The 19520-nt window shown below is 43.1% G+C and overlaps 1 protein-coding gene across 2 annotated transcripts in view; it reads right to left on the reverse strand.

Annotated features, from left to right (window-relative positions):
- BAIAP2L1 (BAR/IMD domain containing adaptor protein 2 like 1) overlaps positions 1-19520 on the reverse strand; it is a 78514-nt gene that overhangs the window by 6879 nt on the left and 52115 nt on the right. The window contains exons 4-12 of one of the 2 annotated variants that reach the window (XM_069734244.1): positions 11829-11890; positions 9556-9627; positions 8043-8180; positions 5806-5958; positions 4400-4567; positions 3809-3965; positions 3444-3651; positions 1772-1843; positions 1220-1397 (exon numbers count right to left, since the gene is read on the reverse strand). In XM_069734244.1, the coding sequence (XP_069590345.1) occupies positions 1220-1397; positions 1772-1843; positions 3444-3651; positions 3809-3965; positions 4400-4567; positions 5806-5958; positions 8043-8180; positions 9556-9627; positions 11829-11890 (1208 nt within the window). The remainder of the gene's footprint in view (positions 1-1219; positions 1398-1771; positions 1844-3443; positions 3652-3808; positions 3966-4399; positions 4568-5805; positions 5959-8042; positions 8181-9555; positions 9628-11828; positions 11891-19520) is intronic. The other variant, XM_069734243.1, reaches the window with a different exon arrangement.

Consider the following 19520-nt stretch of genomic DNA (forward strand, 5'->3'; position numbering starts at 1 on the left):
AGGACAGCAGCTGCTGATACGTCCCCTTGTTTGATGTCTATATGGATATAGGATTATCAGACTCCCCACTATGAAAAGTTACTGGTTTGCTGCGCTGACGTATTTTCTACATATATTCAGTAGAAAGTGGCTGACGTATTTTATATTAATTTAAAAAAAAACAATATTTAATTAATATTTTTTTTTATATTCTATTTCCCATGTAACTGGTAGTTGACATATTAGCCCCAGTTACAGGGCTAATTCCTCCTGACTGGGTTCTCCTACTTTCTCCCCAGCTGTTACTACAACCCCTGGCAAAAATTATGGAATCACCGGCCTTGGAGAATGTTCATTTAGTTGTTTAATTTTGTAGAAAAAAAGCAGATCACAGACATGGCACAAAACTAAAGTCATTTCACATGACAACTTTCTGGCTTTAAGAAACACCAAGTTTTTCCCCTATGCTTGATTAAAAAAGTGACCATTACTGACTACCACATTTTTTGCTCTTGATTTCTTTCAGTGTTTCCTAAAGCCAGAAAGTTTCCATTTGATATTACTTTAGTTTTGTGCCATGTCTGTGATCTGCTTTTTTTCTACAAAATTAAACAACTGAATGAACATCCTCCAAGGCCGGTGATTCCATAATTTTTGCCAGGGGTTGTACTTCCTAAACTGTATACATAGTGTTTGTACAGTGCTGTGTATACATTCATAGGGAAGGCAGAGACTGCCAAAAGACATCTCTGCCTTCTCTATGAGGAGTCTGGCCGTGTCTGATAGCTAGCTCCCTGGCTCCTACATCATCTCCTGCAGCTGCTAACTGAATAATGTCGCTTTACAACATCACTAAAGAGTAATACGAGGACCATCCTGGAGGTTTATCGTTGTTGGGGGGGGTCCAGAGGCAGCTAAAATCTCACACTTCAGGAAAATAATAAGGTCTCATGCAGACGTCCGTGGATCTTGGTCTAATCACTGACTGCATTGCACAGACTCGCTGTGGGTCTCCCGACCCAGGCATGACAGCTTCATATATTTCTAGGAGACGGTCACGCTGGGGTCGGGAAACCTGTGGCCATTCTGTGCATTGCGGACTGAAATCCAGATGTCTGAACTCTGCTAAAAACTCCTTAACAAAATATTGTTTCCTGAAGCGGTCTCCATTTGAAAAATTAACTTCCAATGACTCAAAACAACACAGTTTTTGCAATGGCGGAGGACAGAATCCACTTACTGGTGATCCATTACTTGCGGCGAGGGTAGTTTCTTTGGCAATAGATGGGGTGAAGGTAGCTGGAGCCTCCCTAAATGAAGAAGACTCCAAGTAGTCAGGCTCAGGAAGGACCATGTCCCTTTTGTCGAGTAGATTGGCCGTACTGAGACTTCTCACCGGAACGGGACTGGGAGTCACACTGCAGGAGAGGAGGACACAGACATGTTAGCATTCGTTTACTCTGGTGTCCGACACTTTCACCCTCCCGTTAGGTCGTCTTCATGTCTGACGCACAGCACAGTACACCGATGCACGGCCATTATTTCACCGCCGTGCCGGCTGCTGCGCTCCTGTTCTGACTGCCACAAAACCTGGCTACGAGCCATGTCCTCGGGGTTTGCATGTTCTAGGTGTGTCGTTGGGTCTGTATATTATTTAATGTGACGTCAAATGTTTTGCGCCAGGGCTTGTGGTTGTGTAAAACAAGGCCGCGCATATTATCCTAAAGTCTAACTTGCTCGAGTTGGGTCAGTAAGAGAAACCGTGAACCACATGGCACATTTCCGTCCCCACCTTGGCACTTTTGTGGATTCTTTTCCGTTCTCTTCTAGCGGTCTGGTATATGATGAGGGGAACCATCCTTTGCTGGAAACAACAAGAAAAAAAAATGAACATGAACTAAGCTTTACATTGACGACAAAACATTTTATAAATAAAATCGTAAAATCCTGATAAGCCGTCATCTCCAGAGATACCAAATTATCAAAACTTCTGAACCGTAGGATTCTCCTTTCTCCTTTGTAGGATCACAGAAATCCTCGGACAAACCTGCAGTGTGATCAGGATTGTACGGGGCCTCCTTACTGATGAGAGCGACAAGGATCGGGTATGACATTCCAGGCTTCCCTTCCCTGGTGATAAGCCACCACCAGATGTGCCTGGCAGCCACTTATTACCCTCTGGCCATGGAGAACAAATTACTGTATATACTCGAGTATAAGCCAAAGCACATAATTTTGCCACAAAAAATTGTGAAAACTTATTGACTCGAGTATAAGCTGGGCATGCATTATCTCCTCATCCCTGTCCTGGTATGCATGGCTCCCCGTCCCTGTATGCATGGCTCCCTATCCTTGTATGCATGGTTCCTATAAAAAAAAACCAACAAAAAAACCCATATTCTACTTACCTTCCCTGCGTGCCATCGCTGCATCTCGTTCTGGCGCCAGAAGCTCTTCTGGCTGAGCGATCACATGTCCCCGCTCATTAAAGTAATGAATATTCACTCCACGAATATGGTAGAGAAGAGGGGTGAATATTCATTACCTTAATGAGCAGGGGACGCGTGATCGCCCGGCTGGAAGACTGGCACCGGAAGGAGATGCAGCGAGGGTACGCAGGAAAGGTAAGTAGCATGTGTGCTGGAAGCCAGCAGCTGCGGCTGTAACTACTGTGCGCGCTACTATGCGCTATATCCGTGCACGGATTCCTTGCAACGCACAACACGAATACCAATGAAGTGAGTACAACACCAAAAAATTAACCATATATACCATTTATATTAGTTCAATCCATGTTAGTTCTGTTATAATTAGCGCGGTGATAATCCTTAATTATTATTATTAAGAAATGAATATTCATTGCCAGCGCAGTGAACATTCATTTTGCTTTAGCAGCGGGCACAGTTACAGCTGCAGCGCCAGCTTCTGCCACCTGTCCCCCACCGTCTTTCTGGGACAACGGCTCGTGTATAAGCCGAGGGGCGGCATTTTCACGAACATATACGGTAACATACAGCTTTGTGGTGGGCTTATGTGTATAGAGGGGTCTGGAGAATATTCAGCTAACCACCATAGAAGATGTACGCGCCTTCCAGTACCAGAAAAAAAAAAAAAAAAACACGAGCTGCTGCATCTGGGAAAACTATTGAGGGGCTGCAGCCTTTACATTCCACAAGCAGGGGTCAGGCAATAAATAGGTGATCAGAAGACCCCTTAATATAATTGGCACTACCTATTACACACTTACAGTATTCATGCACGGTACTAGAAATAATGTGTACAGTGCTCCCAGTCCTCCTGCGAGAAAAAATGGTGCACGCAAAATGTCTACCGATGTAAATCCAGAGAAAAGTTAAAAAATAAAGTAGGAACCCGCACTCCAAGTGTTATTTTGCTTCCCCCCCCCCCCCAGATTTCTGGATGCTCAGGTGCTGTTCTAGCGGACTGTACAAATGTACACTTACAGCTTGGTAGCGTCGTGCTCCCCATACTGCCAGCCATCCTTCTCCTCTGGTATAAGAAGAGTGATGATGTCTCCCTGCTGAAAGCTCAGCAGCGTCTTGCCGTTTCCTTGGTGTGGGAAAATGGTTCGGACTTTTGGCTTTTTCATGAGGTTCAATCCTGTAGCGACGGACATGGAGCGAGGGAGGACGCCGTCATCTGTGCTCTCTGCTGTCAAGAAGAGAATGAAGACGATGACGTATTTCTCATACGTGCGCAAAGCAGATTCAGGACAGAACGACAACAAGCACAAATCTTGAAAATTATAACTACCGGTATATCATATTTGACACCTCTTCCCCACTGGGAGTTTGTTCTCCTCGCTCACCTAGTGATGACTTTGGCCTGTCGTAAGTCACCTTTGGAGTGACTGCTGGGTTGTTGAACATGTCAACCAAGGGGCTCGTCTGTGCCCGACTGGATGGTGGAGCCGGGGGCACCTTCAATAATGTGTTCCTAGAGATTGAGTCATAGTCTCCGGCCATCTAAGACAAAAAAAAAAAATTAAGTACATAAAATGGAAAATAAAGGCAGACAGCATCCTAAACTTTGCCACACATACAGAGCAATGTTGACCCAACATGTGAATTTTGGTGGGACTAGCCAACCATGTAATGGAGTGTGGAGGTGTCCTGACTTTCCGCGATGGCAGATGACAAGGGAATGAGTATCCTCCAGTGGTTGAATTTCAACATGACCGATCCTTTTGTTCTCAAGGAAGACAAGCCGCCACCAGAAAAGTTGGCAGGACGCAATGATGCTCAGCATGTACAAGAGGGAAGGTATGATTGAACGAGCGTACGGCTCACAGCTGTGTATAGCCACCATCTTGAGCACCACCGATCAGAACGGAAGAGAACATCTAGTGCACAATAATAAAGAATAGGGAGAAGTCATCATGTAGCCCTTGGGATCGTACCAGTGCCTTCTTGTCCATGAGTGGAGAAGGTTCGGGGGTACCGGATATCGGAGTGGATCCTGGAGTCCTAACTTCTTTAATATTATTGATGATGGTATCCGGCACTTGGGCGACATCGCTGCACGTTTCCTGCCACTTCGGGATTTTAGACGTGAGCAAATCAGTAGACTAAAGAGAAATAAAAAAAAAAAAAAGAACAAAAGCTTAAATGACATCTCTTGAAAGTCCACATCAAAGCATTAAGAAACAATGGAATTAGATTTACTACGCTTTTCCTGTGCATAATTGATAGGTGTAGTGGTTTCTTAGCCAACTCTGGTGGCATAATCTATGGACATGGCAGGAGGAGAACGCCTGCCTGACAAGGCACCCTGGGAGCGCTTCCAATGAAGCCAATGTCCATGCGAGAGAAGAAAAATCATCTGGCATGTTGGTTAATAAGAGGATGCCAGAAACGATCTTCCGATACAAGATCTGGAGATATGACGTGGGATCGGTGATTAAATGTTTCAACTAAAAATCCATTTGGCCTCAATTTGTGCAGGACGAGGCGATTCATTACAGTTGTGGACAAGCTTAAAGTGTTTAGGTAGAGATGTTAAAGACTTGATATCTGGTAGACTGTGCTGCACCGATGTCCAATACATGTTCTCTCACTTTTGTACCCACAAGGGCGACAGCCCCAAAAGCTGGGCCTCTTGTGCCGAAAAAATTAGTTGACTTTTTATAGTGACTGTGGACAAGGAATGACTCCTTGAGAAAGCCACCTGGCGAAACGCGCGTCGGAGTCCTGGGGTCACCTTTTCTCATGTTATCCCCTATTATATGGCATGTCTGCTTTGATATATACTGAAGATCTTTTACATTTACCACATTGTCCATTTGGTATTTATTTCTATTTCCCATGATCTTGTGTTCATGTCTTTTTTTTTTTTACAGACTAATAAATCCTATTCAGGGAATATAACTTTTTTATACCACACCCATCTTTTATACATCTTTTCATGTGTTATTTATATGGCATTTTGCCTACTTTGAAATGTGTTGATGGTCTCCTATACTTGCTTGTCCATTTCATATTTATTTGTATTTTTTATTGTCCCGGCTACCATATTTATACTAAAAATGTAACTCCGGGAATATAATGTTGTTATTTATATTATACCCATTTTCTTGTGAAATTTCATTGTCCATGCGCCCCCCCCCCCCATCATTTATTTCAGTGTTTTTATTTTTATGCATCAATAAAATTATAGCTTATTTGGATTTGTGAGGATTCACCCCATTGGTAGGATTTTCATTAACACATTCAGTGTCACCAGGTAGGTGGAGAGACTTTGGGATCCAGGCCAAAAAGCTTCCGGCTAAGCCTGTTACCTCTAACGCAATCCCATCTGTAATCTCACCTGTATGTGGAAGTAATTGAGATAATTCGAAAAATTACAATGCTTGTCCACCAGAAAACAGAAGCGCCGCTTCTCCTCCAGCAACGCTTCTCTGCAGCCTTCAGCTATAAACTTCTGGATGTCGTTCTGACGGGAAGTGATGGTCTCCACATACTGGGAGATAAGGAAAAGAAGCAGAAATGAGCAATTCATTCATAAGTTAGGACAGTGTAATAACTAAATCCAACTTATGGGAAGTCCTAATTGACCTTCCTATGGACGAATATCTGAGAAGCACTTCAATAAGTGACAGGTACGTTAGGTGGCCTCTATGCCGATTCTAGTTACCAAATCGGCGGCACAAATCAGGGTAATCATCAGATTACGGACGCGGAGTCTCGCTCTCAACGAGGGATTTCTCTCGGGATCAAATATCTCCTGGAGAAGGTACTAAAGATGTGCGATTCAGCCAGAATTCGACAGATCTGCCCAAAATCGGGTGGGAAATTCGATTCACGTCAAATATGTTCAATGCAAATCAAATTAACTCCGACTGCCAAAGAGATGATCTGGGAAGGGGTATTTAAGAAAAATAAATAAAACAAAATTTCATGGTCACCTAGCCCCTGAAAGGTCCCCGCTGGTTTCACAGGCCCCCACTCCGGTTTCCTCTTCACTGTAGGCCAACACTTCCGGCACAAGCTTGGCCTCGACGTGGGTCAGGTGGGGCGGCACATGTCATAGTCCGGAAGGCCACTGGAAGTGCCGGTAAAGAGTGAAGGCGACTGGCGGCAGAGGGGAAACCTAGGCAAGCGACGGAGTAATGGCGGGAAGTTGCGGCATCAGGGGCAGGTGAGAGAGATAAGGCAGTATGAACTTCTATTGGCTGCCATTTTGCTGGATTTGCACAAACTGAGGTGCCAAAAATTAAATTTTGTTAGAATCCATACATTTTGGGAAATTTTGAACATCTTATTGAAAGTAGCTCGTGACCTGCAAAAAGTTGGGTGGGGGGGCGTAATCTCTATTACTCAAATAGCTTTGGATTCGTGGAATCCGTGAAGGGTTTCATGTGCACCCCAAAAATGTATCATATGTTACCTATGTGCACCCCATGATTAGGCTTAGTTTCCCAGGGGAACTCAAGCCTAGTTTTTCTTGGATGAGCACCTCGGTCTGCAGTCTAGTCCTGACCTTGTCTGAGCAGTCAACCTTTTACGTGATGTAGAAACCTGCCAAGGACATTGCCCACGTAAAACTCACTTCCTTAATCTGCTGCCAAACAACCTTCCTTAATCATTGTGTAGAAGGAGAATATCGGGACAAAGGCATTACATGAGAAGATGTAAAGATTTCTTTCTTAGGCTACGTTCCCATGATGAGTTTTTGGTGAGTTTTTCATGCTGCGTATTTAAAAAAAAATGCAAGTGACCTATTTTACTTAATGGGTGCAGAAAATCTGCAACAGCAAAAACTCACCAAAAGCTTATCGTGGGAACGTAACCTTAAAGGAATATTCCCACCTCCAAGATCCCAAAATGTAGTGTGTGCAATAATATTAGAAAATACCTCCAATTACAAAAACAGTATTATAGTTCTCCTGATTTGCTCTGTCACTTACCCCATGTGCAGGGCACTGAAGTAGCTTAGGTTTCCATAGTTACGACCACTAACACTATATGAGTGGTCATAACCATGGATACATAAGCTACTGCAATGCCCTGCACATGGGGTAAGCGACATTTTGGTGGAGTTGGAGTTGATGTCATGGAAACTGAGGAGTTGGAGGTTTGGCTTACCGACTCTACAGCCCTGGCAACATGGCGAATCAGTAGAACTATACTACATTTTTAATTGTAGGCATTTGCTAAAATTATTATAATTACACCTACTACATATTGGGATAGGATCTTGTAGATGGGAACACCTCTTTAAGGAGGTTATCAAACCTTTATGTACCTTTGAACCCATCGTCCCTCAAATAACTTTACAAATGACTTACATAAAAAAAAAGATCCCGTTACAAGACTTTACAGGTGGTCCCTGATGTTATCAGTCATTGGCCCTGTGGTGGTCCCTTCTCCTGTACCACTACCACAGTGCAAATAAAATGTAGCATGGGCATGGTGGGTCCTCCAGCAAGAGACCCTTCTTTGCAGCCAGTCTTTACGCTGGTGAATAGAAGAATCCAACATCCCGCTCTACTCTTGGGGTTGTATAGTTTGGAAAACCATATTAAACCCCCCGTGAACACAAACCTCTGTTTCCTTCAGGTCATACTTTGTAGCATTTCTAACCCCTTGACTTTTCCTCCTGAGCTTCTTTAGTTCTGCCTGAGATTTCTCCAGAGAGTCCACTTTATTTTTGTGCTCCGTCTGGTATCGCTTCAGAGTCGCCTGGCAGGAAAATAAATGACGTCAGTAAGAATAAGTGGAGAAGCCTGAATAAAGGGAACAAATCGAATGAGGTACAAGGAGACTGGAGTTCAAAATGGCCTTCGTGGCCAGTGTGAATATTGCAAGGTTAGGGATTGTGATTTCTAGCTTTGTGTAAAATCTAGGCAAGCTCAAAGCGCAACAGCTTTTTGGCTTATTGGATGGAATTTATCAAGACCGATAAGTTACCTCCACGGTATATCAGAAAGTTCCCAGGCCTTCATAAAAAAATATGAGCTGGCATAGTGCCCCCCACCCTCCCCGAAAGTTCCCAACTTTACGCAAAAGCCAGGCCTCGAATCTCCAGGTTGTGGATCCCGGCATGCAGAGTGAGAGCGAGATCTTGTCCTTTGCACAAACCCGGAACTGCCATGTACTTTACTAAATGGTGGCGGAACGGCAACATCATTGCAGTGGTTTCCATTTGTTAACAGCTTAACAACCATCGCGGCAGCCCTGGGTTAATGCAAAGGGCAAGATCTCGCTTTCACCGAATTCAGCCGCAGAATGTTGTGGGATCCTGCTTTGTGAGGGTAAAGGGAAACATTGGATCGAGGAACGACCTGTCCCCAGAATTACACACTATAAGTGCCGCTGTCAGATATCGACAGCAGCATGTAAGTGGTTAACAGCAGCAGGTGCATCTCCGCTTCGCTTTCTGCTCTTAGGGGCACATGCTGGCTGTGTAAGACCGCTATCATCCATTGAAATGAGGCAGGTCCAGCTCCTAAGCCTGCATCAATGAAGGGAACCAGACTTCGGAAGCATCAATATGTCCATACGGGTACTGAACCTATAGAGGGGTAATATAGTCACCCTTATGTAGAGCTCAGCCTTGTATCCTTTCTGTTTATCTGATCAAAACGGAACTATAATCTGTTGAGTTTCTGTCCCAAGCAGGAGTATTAGGAACCCCACTGATTTATACTGGGTCCCTGAAGTTTCCATTTGTTGTCCGTGTTTGAGAACATGTTGACTTTTCTTTTTTCGGTTCTAAAACTAAGCGGCAAACGGAAAACCGGGACGGGCCCTGTATAAATCAATGGCGCCCCTTCTGCTTCTGCTTGAAACAGGAATGCAACATATCCAAATTTAGTTTATTACTTGTAAACAGAACAGGAAAAGGAAAATCAACAGAAAGTAAATTAATACATAATAAAATAGAGAATGGCGCCGGCTGCCATCATCTATGTATCAGCACCGTGAAATTCCGGATATTGGAACGGCGGAGACAAACCGGCTATTACTTCTTTTGCTTTCAGATCCTTGATCTCCACATTCTGATGTTTAAAAATGCATCGAAGCGCGCGATTTACCCTGATCCGGATGTACTTACATTCATATACTTCACGTCTTGTTCCGTCTTCCTTTCTAACTCTACGATTATTTCTCGGTGGAACTTCCGGAACTGTAAGTACAACGATTACTAGCGTTATATACTTGGTATGTATCGCTATCATAAAAGTACAGATGTAAGAAAAAACACTTTATGGTATGAAGAAAGCCCTGAAGACCCCCCAGCCTACGATCACATCATCAGGAAGCCAGGTGACCCAACAAACTCGGAGGAAGTCTCTTCGGTCAAGTTGTGACCACAGACCATGACGATCAAAGGGTTAAAAAAGCAGGAATCCAAGCACCCTCCAATAACGCCTATGGCGAAAGAGCCGGCTCCAAGAAAGTTACAGATCTCCTCCTTCCAGGATCGAAGCCAAAATGTGTCAGCTGCGGACTGAAGACCTGCTGCAGCCAGGCATCAAAAAATGGGTGTTTATTAACCCCCCAGTCCCGACCAGCCATTTTCCATTTTTCTGCACCTTCATTTTTTCCTTCCCTTCTTTCAAGAGCCAGAATGGTTTTTATTTCTCCTTAAATGATGTGGTGAAAATTTATTTTTCAGAAAAGATAAATAAATCCCTTGCGTCACCATTTTCCAGGCCCTGCAATGTGACTTGATTTTTGAGTGGCGACTCGACCCTTTTCTTGATACCATTTTTGAAGTGGATTAGTTTTTATAGTTTTTTTTTTTTTTTGCAACCGAAAAATATTGCAATTCTGGTGGTTCGATTTTTTTCTCTGGACAAATTAAATTAAATTGATATTTTAATAGACCAAAATTAAGAAAATACACATTTTTCGTATCAACTAATTTTACAAATTAGCTGATACAAAATATGAAATGTAAAAAAATTAAATTAAGAAAATAAACAAAAGGGGAAAAAGAAAGTGAATGGTCTTCATAAGCGTACCGTCATGGCAGGAAAGGGGGTCATAGATACCCATCAGCACCCTAGATGGCACGCTTTGAACGCCGCTGTCAGAGATTGACAGAGACATTTAAGCGGTTAACAGCAGCAGGCGGAGCTCAGCTCCACTCGCTGCTGTTAGAGGCAGATGATGGCTGTGTAACACAGCCATTATCTGCAGGGAAAGCTCACTTCCTGAGTTTGCATCACTGACAGTGACCCAATATATGACGTAATAGTATGTTATAAGTTGGGAATAGGTTAAATGGAAGCTATTATTGGAAAATTACCTATGGTTTATATCAGGTTTTTGTGTTCTATGTATTTAAAATAAAATAATAGCATTTTTTTTTCATATGATCTTTATTTAAAAAAAATTAAGTAAACATAAATTACTACTATTTTAGACTTCCTGTTCTTTTGCATCTGACAATGTGGCTATGTACAGTGGCATTTAAAAGTTTGGGCACCCTTGGTCAAACCTACTGTTATTGTGAACAGTAAGTTGAAGATGAAATGATCTCTAAAAGGCCTAAAGTTAAAAGATGACACATTTTCTGAATTACAAAAACGTTAAAAACCCAGCCTCCTCTAACCTTGTGCCAAAAAACAGAAGCCATGGGTTCTTCTAAGCAGCTGCCAAGAACTCTGAAAATGAAAATGGTGGAGGCCCACAAAGAAGGGGAAGGCTATAAAAAGATAGCAAAGTGTTTTCAAGTTGCCCTTTCCTAAGTTCCAAATGTAATTAAGAAAAGGCAGTTACCAGGAACAGTGGAGGTCAAGATAAGGTCTGGAAGACCAAGCAAAATTTCAGTGAGAGCTGGTCGTATAATTTCTAGGGAGGCAAATCAGAATCCCCTGCTTGACTGCAAAAGACCTTAGGAAAGATTGAGCAGACTATAGAGTTGTGGTACATTGTTCTACTGTTCAGAGACACTGCACATGTGTTGTTTCCTGAACCAACAGGAAGTTCAAGTCTAAAAAAGCCTCAGTGGTAGGTGTGAAAATTGCACAATGTTTTTTTTATTTTTAATGCAGACCATGATATGTATAAAAAAGAAAAAAAATAAAGAGAAAAACTGCCAAAAATATATATAAAAAAATACACAAATTAAAACAATAGGTCACTTTCTAATAATAATTTCCCTTGAAGGGGTTTAGAGGTGCATGTACCAAGCACAGAAACAATTCCCGGCCGCATGCCACGCTTCAAACATATGGAACTACAACTCGGCAATCACTACTACCCTCAGCATGTCCTGATCCAGACTGTACGGCAATACTTCAGGTGATCCGATTTATGAGCAGAGTGTTACCACTACATAAGTCTGATTACTAATAATTGTAAGATGCGGATACTTACGTTTTCTTCTAGGCTGTCGTTCATCTTTTTGTGTACACTGGAGATTTCCAGGAGGACCTGACCTGTAAAGAAGAAGCACATAAATCAGTCGTCCTCGCTTATCTGAGAATGACAATAAACCAAACTATTTGCTCACTTTGTTCTTTTGATATTCTGTAATTATGCCCAGGAAAATTCCACGTTGTTCATATTTCAATATCTACCAGCTCGTCTTATTCACCACCAGAACAATAGTTTAACATGCAGTAGTCAGGCACTTCTATATCCCTAGGCTGGAATCCTGCAGTATACATACACTCTGGCAAATATTTTAATTTACTCTCCTAATGCTCAAGAACTTTAAGACAAACAAAAAACAAACAAAAAACCAAACAAAACTCTGCAAAAACTTTAAATAAAAAAAAACGTCTAGCTGTTTTGTGTATACAGCCCTATGTGTCTCTATGGCTACAGACTACAAACAAATCTTGTAGTCTGATCCTGCAGTTATATTTCTTCTTTTCCTGGAGGGTTGTTACCGCTTTAGGCTATGTGCACATGGAGTTTTTGGATCATCCCACACCTAATAGCACCTAAAAATAACAACAACAAAAAAATGCTTAAAACGCATTGGAAAAACTCTCCCTATTCATTTTTGATTGTAAACGCTCTTTGCTCTTATGTTCAGAGTGTTTTCCCCGCTTTTACAAAACAAAAGAAAGTGCATGGAACGTCTTTGATGCATCTAAGCGCCGTGCAATCGAAAGGCTGAAAAAAAAGTAGAAAAAAAAACACCTCTCCCAAAAACATCAAAAACTCTTCAAATCCTCCAAAAGAATGAACATTTTTCAAGCGCTTGCCACTTGCCAAACTCCTTTTGAACTGTTCAAAAAAACCCTCTGTGCGAACAAAGCCTTAAGATGAATGCAGACTTTGTGCATCGCGGGTCCTAGTGTAATCCGTACATCGAGGTCAGTGTTCGGACTGTGACACGGATGTCTGAAATCTGCCTAATTGTTTGTAAAATTAAAAAAAAAAAATCAAAAAGTGGCTCTTTGATTAAATCAGGTGTGTGTTAAATGTATTTTCTTTTCTTCATAGTGCAATCTGTATTAAAAAATAAAAAAAATAGAAATCTTGCAATTTTCACACTGGTCATTATGTTTTTTCCTTTGCATTATTATTTTTTTTATTTTGCATTATTGTTTTTTTTTGGATTATTACTATGATTTTTTCCTTTGCATTATCTTTTTTTTTTCCTTTGCATTATTGTTTTTTTTCTTTGCATTATTATTGTTTTTTCCTTTGCATTATGTTTTTTCCTTTGCATTATTATGTTTTTTCCTTTGCATTATCATTGTTTTTTTTCCTTTGCATTATTATGTTTTTTCCTTTGCATTATTATTGTTTTTTTCCTTTGCATTATTATTGTTTTTTCCTTTGCATTATCATTATATTTTTTTCCTTTGATTATTATTATTGTTTTTTTCCTTTGATTATTGTTTTTCCCTTTGCATTATCACCGTATGTTTTTTCCTTTGCATCATTATGTTTTTTACCTTTGCATTATCATTGTTTTTTTTCCTTTGCATTACTGTTTTTTCCTTGCATTATTATGTTTTTTACCCTTTGCATTATGATGGTTTTTTCTCTTTGCATTATTATTGTTTTTTCCTTTGCATTATCATTATATTTTTTCACCCTTTGCATTATTGTTTTTTTTTTCCTTTGCATTATTACGTTTTTTCTTTTGTATTATTATTATGTTTTTTATTTTGCATTATTACTATTATTATTATTAGGTGTGTATGACACTCCTGTGCAGAGGCCAAATACACATACGGATGTCTCACATTCCTCTACAAGAATAAGATGTGACTTAAACCTCATCTCCCATGTGAGGTTTATTTTTAGTTGCTCTTTTTCTGTAGAAAAGTGAAAGGTGTGACCTCCACAAACCGAGCAACCGGGAAGAGAAGCCGCACATACTGGCTCTGCCGCTTCTTGGCTTGTTTAACCCATTATGTATTTTTCCATTGCCGCTGAATGCACGATGAATATTCAAGAACCTGCTGGCACTGGGATGATCAGCTGCTTCATACGATCAGTGCAGGAAAAAGCCGGCAGACACCGGCCACCCTATGGTTGTAAGACTACAAGTCTCAGCAAGTCTCAAACTTTAAAAGGCGACAGTGATAAACGTCTTTATTGTGAACTTCTGCCCTTAATCACCCAAAAGAAGATAAATATCCAAGTCTTTGATGGGAAACCCCTTTAACACCTTCACAACCACATAACTGGAATATATACAGTGGGGATATTATTTGATACGCTGCCAATTTTGAAGGTTTTTGCACCTACAGAGAATGGAGAGGTCTGTAATTTTTTATCGCAGGCACACCGACAGACAGAATCTAAAAAAAAATCCCATTGTATGATTTTTACATTATTTATTTGCATTTTATTGCATTAAATAAGTATTTGATACAATAGAAAAACAGAACTTAATATTTGGCACCAAAGCCTTTGTTCGCAATTACAGAGGTCAGACGTTTCCTGTAGTTCATGACCAAGTTTGCACACACTGCAGCAGGGATATTGGCCCCCTCCTCCATACAGATCTTCTCCAGATCTTTCAGGTTTCAGGGCTGTAGCTGGGCAACATTGAGTTTCAGTTCTCTCCAAAGATTTTCTATCGGGTTCAGGTCTGGAGACTGGCTAGGCCACTCCAAGACCTTGAAATGCTTCTTAGGGAGCCACTCCTTAGTTGTCCTGGCTGTGTGTTTTGGGTTATTGTTATGCTGGGAGCCCCAGCCACGACCCATCCTCCATGCTCTTAGTGAGCGAAGGATGTTGTTGGCCAAAATCTCGCAAGACATGACCCCATCCATCATCCCTTCAATACGATGCAGTCCTTCTGTCTACTTTGCAGAAAAGCACCCCCAAAGTATGAGGTTTCCCCCACCATGCTTCACAGATGGGATGGTGTTCCTTCTTTCTCCAAACACAGTGAGTAGAGTTGATAGCAAAAAGTTCAATTTTGGTCTAATCTGAGCACATGACCTTCTCCCATGCCTCCTCTGGATCCTACAGATGATCACTGGCAAACTTCAAACAGGCCTGGACAAGTGCTGGTGTGAGCAGGGGGACCTTGTGTGCCATGCAGGATTTTAGTCCGTGACGGTGTATTGTGTTGCTAATGGTAATGTTTTAGACTGTGGTCCCAGCTCTCTTCAGGTCATTGTATTGATCCTCCCGTGTAGTTCTGGACCGATTCCTGACCGTCCTCAGAATCCTCCTTACATCACGAGGCGAGATCATGCATGGAGCCCCAGACCAAGGAAGATTGACAGTCATCTTGTGTTTTTTCCATTTTCCAATAACTGTGCCAACAGCTGTTGTCTTCTCATATAAAAAAAATCCCATGCATTATATTGTGTTTATAAAGAGCGTCCTCTACTTTGGGGGACCCAGCAGGTACATGCACTACCTGGATAACTGAGCTTTAAGTAATGCTCAATTTGTCATGTAGTGGTGCTGTAAGAGAACTGAGCACTTGCTACAAGTTCTCCCGTGAAGTATAGCAGATCCCTGGGCGTACCAGCAGTAAGAAAACCTGTGAGCAGCTTATTTTTGGGGCGATTAAACAGAAAAATCCAAAAGTGAGCCACCCCTTTAAGCCAGAACCCACATTGTACATCACCCCCCCCCACAAACACACACACGAACACCAATGCAGCCAAACCACAAAACTGCACTGTGCTCAATAGAGGATAGTTATGCCAACGGCGGAAGGTAAATGTTGAATTGGACTGTTGTAAGTGCGGAAAGTTGTGACTGGCACCGTCTCAACTATGCACTAAGCATTCCTCAAACAAGAAGGGACGTGGAGTTCACACGTATGGAGGGTAATGGGGCAGATGAAAATAAAGACAAAAAACTGCTTTACCAAGATGTAATAGTATTAATATCAAGAATTCTGACAGCGAGGATAAACTAGGCACGAAAACTCTGCCAGCCAGAGAGCAAGCACAGCTAAGGCCTCTTTCACACTTCAGTCTTTTGGCGTCAGTCTGAAACCGCCATTTTCCTCAAATAGCGGATCCGCCATTTTTTTTTTGCGGATCCGTTATTTTCCCATAGACATGCATTAGCGACAGATAGTGGAGGATGGTCGTCCGTTCCATCCACCATGCGACGGATCTGTCGAAATTTGGCGGACGTCATCTAGACATTGTAACGTTTTTTGTCTGCGCTGAAATGGCGGTTCACGACGGATCCGTCGCGTCCGCCATTCCATAGAATGGCTGCCTACGGGCGACGGATCCGTCGCAACCGTCATTTCGGCGGATCCGTCGCTCCAATCCGCTTTTTCAATTGCGCATGCTCCAAAAAGTAGATACTTTTCCCAGACAACCCCCAAGTAACTGATCCGTCAAAAAAACGGATCCGTTAGAACCGTTTTCTCAACAATTGTGACGGATCCGTCAATCCGTCACTATGTCGGAGCTGACTGACGCCAAACAACTGAAGTGTGAAAGAAGCCTAACTAGGCACAAGTATCCTGCCCACCAGACAGCAAGGACAGCTAACTAGGCACTAGTACCCTTCCCACCAGGCAAGGAGGACAGCTAACTAGGCACGAGTACCCTTCCCACCAGGCAAGGAGGACAGCTAACTAGGCACGAGTACCCTTCCCACCAGGCAGGGAGGACAGCCAACTAGGCACAAGTACCTTTCCCACCAGACAGCGAGGACAGCTAACTAGGCACAAGTACCCTTCCCACCAGACAGCTAACTAGGCATGAATACCCTTCCCACCAGGCAGGGAGGACAGCCAACTATGCACAAGTATCCTACCCACCAGGCAGGGAGGACAGCCAACTACGCACAAGTACCTTTCCCACCAGACAGTGAGGACAGCTACCTAAGCACGAGTATCCTGCCCACCAGACAGCGAGGACAGCTAACAAGGCACAAGTACCCTGCCCACCAGACAGAGAGGACAGCTAACTAGGCACAAGTATCCTGCCCACCAGACAGCGAGGACAGCTATCTAGGCACAAGTACTCTGCCCACCAGACAGAGAGGACAGGCAACTAGGCACAAGTATCCTTCCCACCAGACAGCAAGGACAGCTAACTGGGCACGAGTACCCTTCCCACCAGGCAAGGAGGACAGCCAACTAGGCACAAGTACCTTTCCCACCAGACAGGGAGGACAGCTAACTAGGCACAAGTACCCTTCCCACCAGACAGCAAGGACAGCTAACTAGGCACGAATACCCTTCCCACCAGGCAGGGAGGACAGCCAACTAGGCACAAGTACCTTTCCCACCAGACAGTGAGGACAGCTAACTAGGCACAAGTATCCTGCCCACCAGACAGGGAGGACAGCTAACTAGGCACAAGTATCCTGCCCACCAGACAGTGAGGACAGCAAACTAGGCACAAGTATCCTGCCCACCAGACAGTGAGGACAGCAAACTAGGCACAAGTATCCTGCCCACCAGACAGTGAGGACAGCTAACTAGGCACAAGTATCCTGCCCACCAGACAGGGAGGACAGCTAACTAGGCACAAGTACCTTTCCCACCAGACAGTGAGGCCAGCAAACTAGGCACAAGTATCCTTCCCACCAGACAGCAAGGACAGCTAACTGGGCACGAGTACCCTTCCCACCAGGCAAGGAGGACAGCCAACTAGGCACAAGTACCTTTCCCACCAGACAGTGAGGACAGCTAACTAGGCACAAGTATCCTGCCCACCAGACAGGGAGGACAGCTAACTAGGCACAAGTATCCTGCCCACCAGACAGGGAGGACAGCTAACTAGGCACAAGTACCTTTCCCACCAGACAGGGAGGACAGCTAACTAGGCACAAGTATCCTGCCCACCAGACAGTGAGGACAGCAAACTAGGCACAAGTATCCTGCCCACCAGACAGGGAGGACAGCTAACTAGGCACAAGTACCTTTCCCACCAGACAGTGAGGCCAGCAAACTAGGCACAAGTATCCTGCCCACCAGACAGTGAGGACAGCTAACTAGGCACGAGTATCCTGCCCACCAGACAGTGAGGACAGCTAACTAGCCACAAGTATCCTGCCCACCAGACAGTGAGGACAGCTAACTAGCCACAAGTATCCTGCCCACCAGACAGTGAGGACAGCTATCTAGCCACAAGTATCCTACCCACCAAAAATGTTCAAGTTTTTTCCACTATAATGTAAATAACATTTCCTCATTGCAAACAGAAAAATCATGCAACATTCCTATAAACTTTGGGCATTACTTCCCTAACCGTTTCAAGATCTCTGCTTTCAGTCAGTGAATGGAAACACTTTTGCTTATATCCAGAGGCTGTTCGCTCCAGATCTTTATTGGACAAGTTGTCGTGATCAGGTGACAAGTAATCCGGACAATCGCCATATCATCATATAGGATTGTTAACAGAGAGATGCGAGAAAGATATACCGGTATATATTTTCTTTTACCCAATTCCATGCTCTGTAAGCCCAATTGTTCCCTTATTCTTTAGTGGTTATCATTTTTCCGCTTGTGCCTCCGTACACCTGGATTTGTAATTTTCCCCCATAGTCTACAGTAATCAAATCTCTTTCAAGCCAACTGCACAATTCAACATCTCAATGTCAGTATTCACCGCTGTTCATCTGCCAAACCCATGCTGAAGACTACGGTAGCAAAAGTGTGATCAAACAATGGTTCAAGAAGGAACCAGAGTAACCCCGACCCCTGAAACAAAGTCCGATATCTTCCCCAAACCATTATGCAGAGTCACAAGTCCACACAACCTCTCTCTATGGAATATTCTCAGCATGAAAAACTAGATGCCGGGATTCGTCAGGCTATTCGAAAGAAATCAAAGAAAATATCTCCGGAGACAACTATTGTACAAGAGCAACAAGAAGCCTTCAAAGATAGACGTGCGCTACAGTACTAAGGGTGCTGTAAGGTTAGACTTACATATACAGTACATCCCCCGTGGATCACAACGGAGCAGCTCCAGCACATAATCAGCTTAAAGAGTCACCAAGGGAATTAAAATCTTTCATCAGATTAACATTTTAAGCAGGGGGTAAAAATATGTTCCACTGCTGAATAGTCACCTATATATGTGAAGCTATTAACTGATTGAGATACCTTCAGCTATTCCTCCAGAACAACATGCACACATGGCGAGGCCGAGCATTCCTGGCATCTCACTGTGGGCATTTCTAAAGGCAGCCTCTCCTCTGATGCCAAAAGGACCAGGCCTTCCAATCCAACAATCCCAAAACATCAGATGGTCCTACAGAGGGCTGGGACGACTTATCTAATGTCATTGGAGGCCTTAAAGGGAATCTGTTAGTAGGATCGACCCTCCTAACTGTCTATATGGGCACGTAGGTCATGGAAAGTTGAACAAAATTCTAACTTGACATCCGCAATCTGATGTCTTATACCTGAGAAATCCACAATTGTCCTAATATGTAAATGAGCTGTTAAGATCTATGGGAGGGGCACAGCTCTCCCTGAGAATCTGCCTCCAGAGCTTATTTTACATATAAGGGGGCTTTACCAGCGTGAGACACGTAATGTCTGACAGTCTGCTCTCATGCTCTATATGTCCCGCAATGGTAATGCCTCTGAAGGTTGATTCTCAGGGAGATCCATGTCCAACCCATAGATCTTAACAGCTCATTTACATATTT

Source organism: Ranitomeya imitator, chromosome 7 (assembly GCF_032444005.1).
Source record: "Ranitomeya imitator isolate aRanImi1 chromosome 7, aRanImi1.pri, whole genome shotgun sequence".
NCBI classification, from domain to species: Eukaryota; Metazoa; Chordata; class Amphibia; order Anura; family Dendrobatidae; genus Ranitomeya; species Ranitomeya imitator.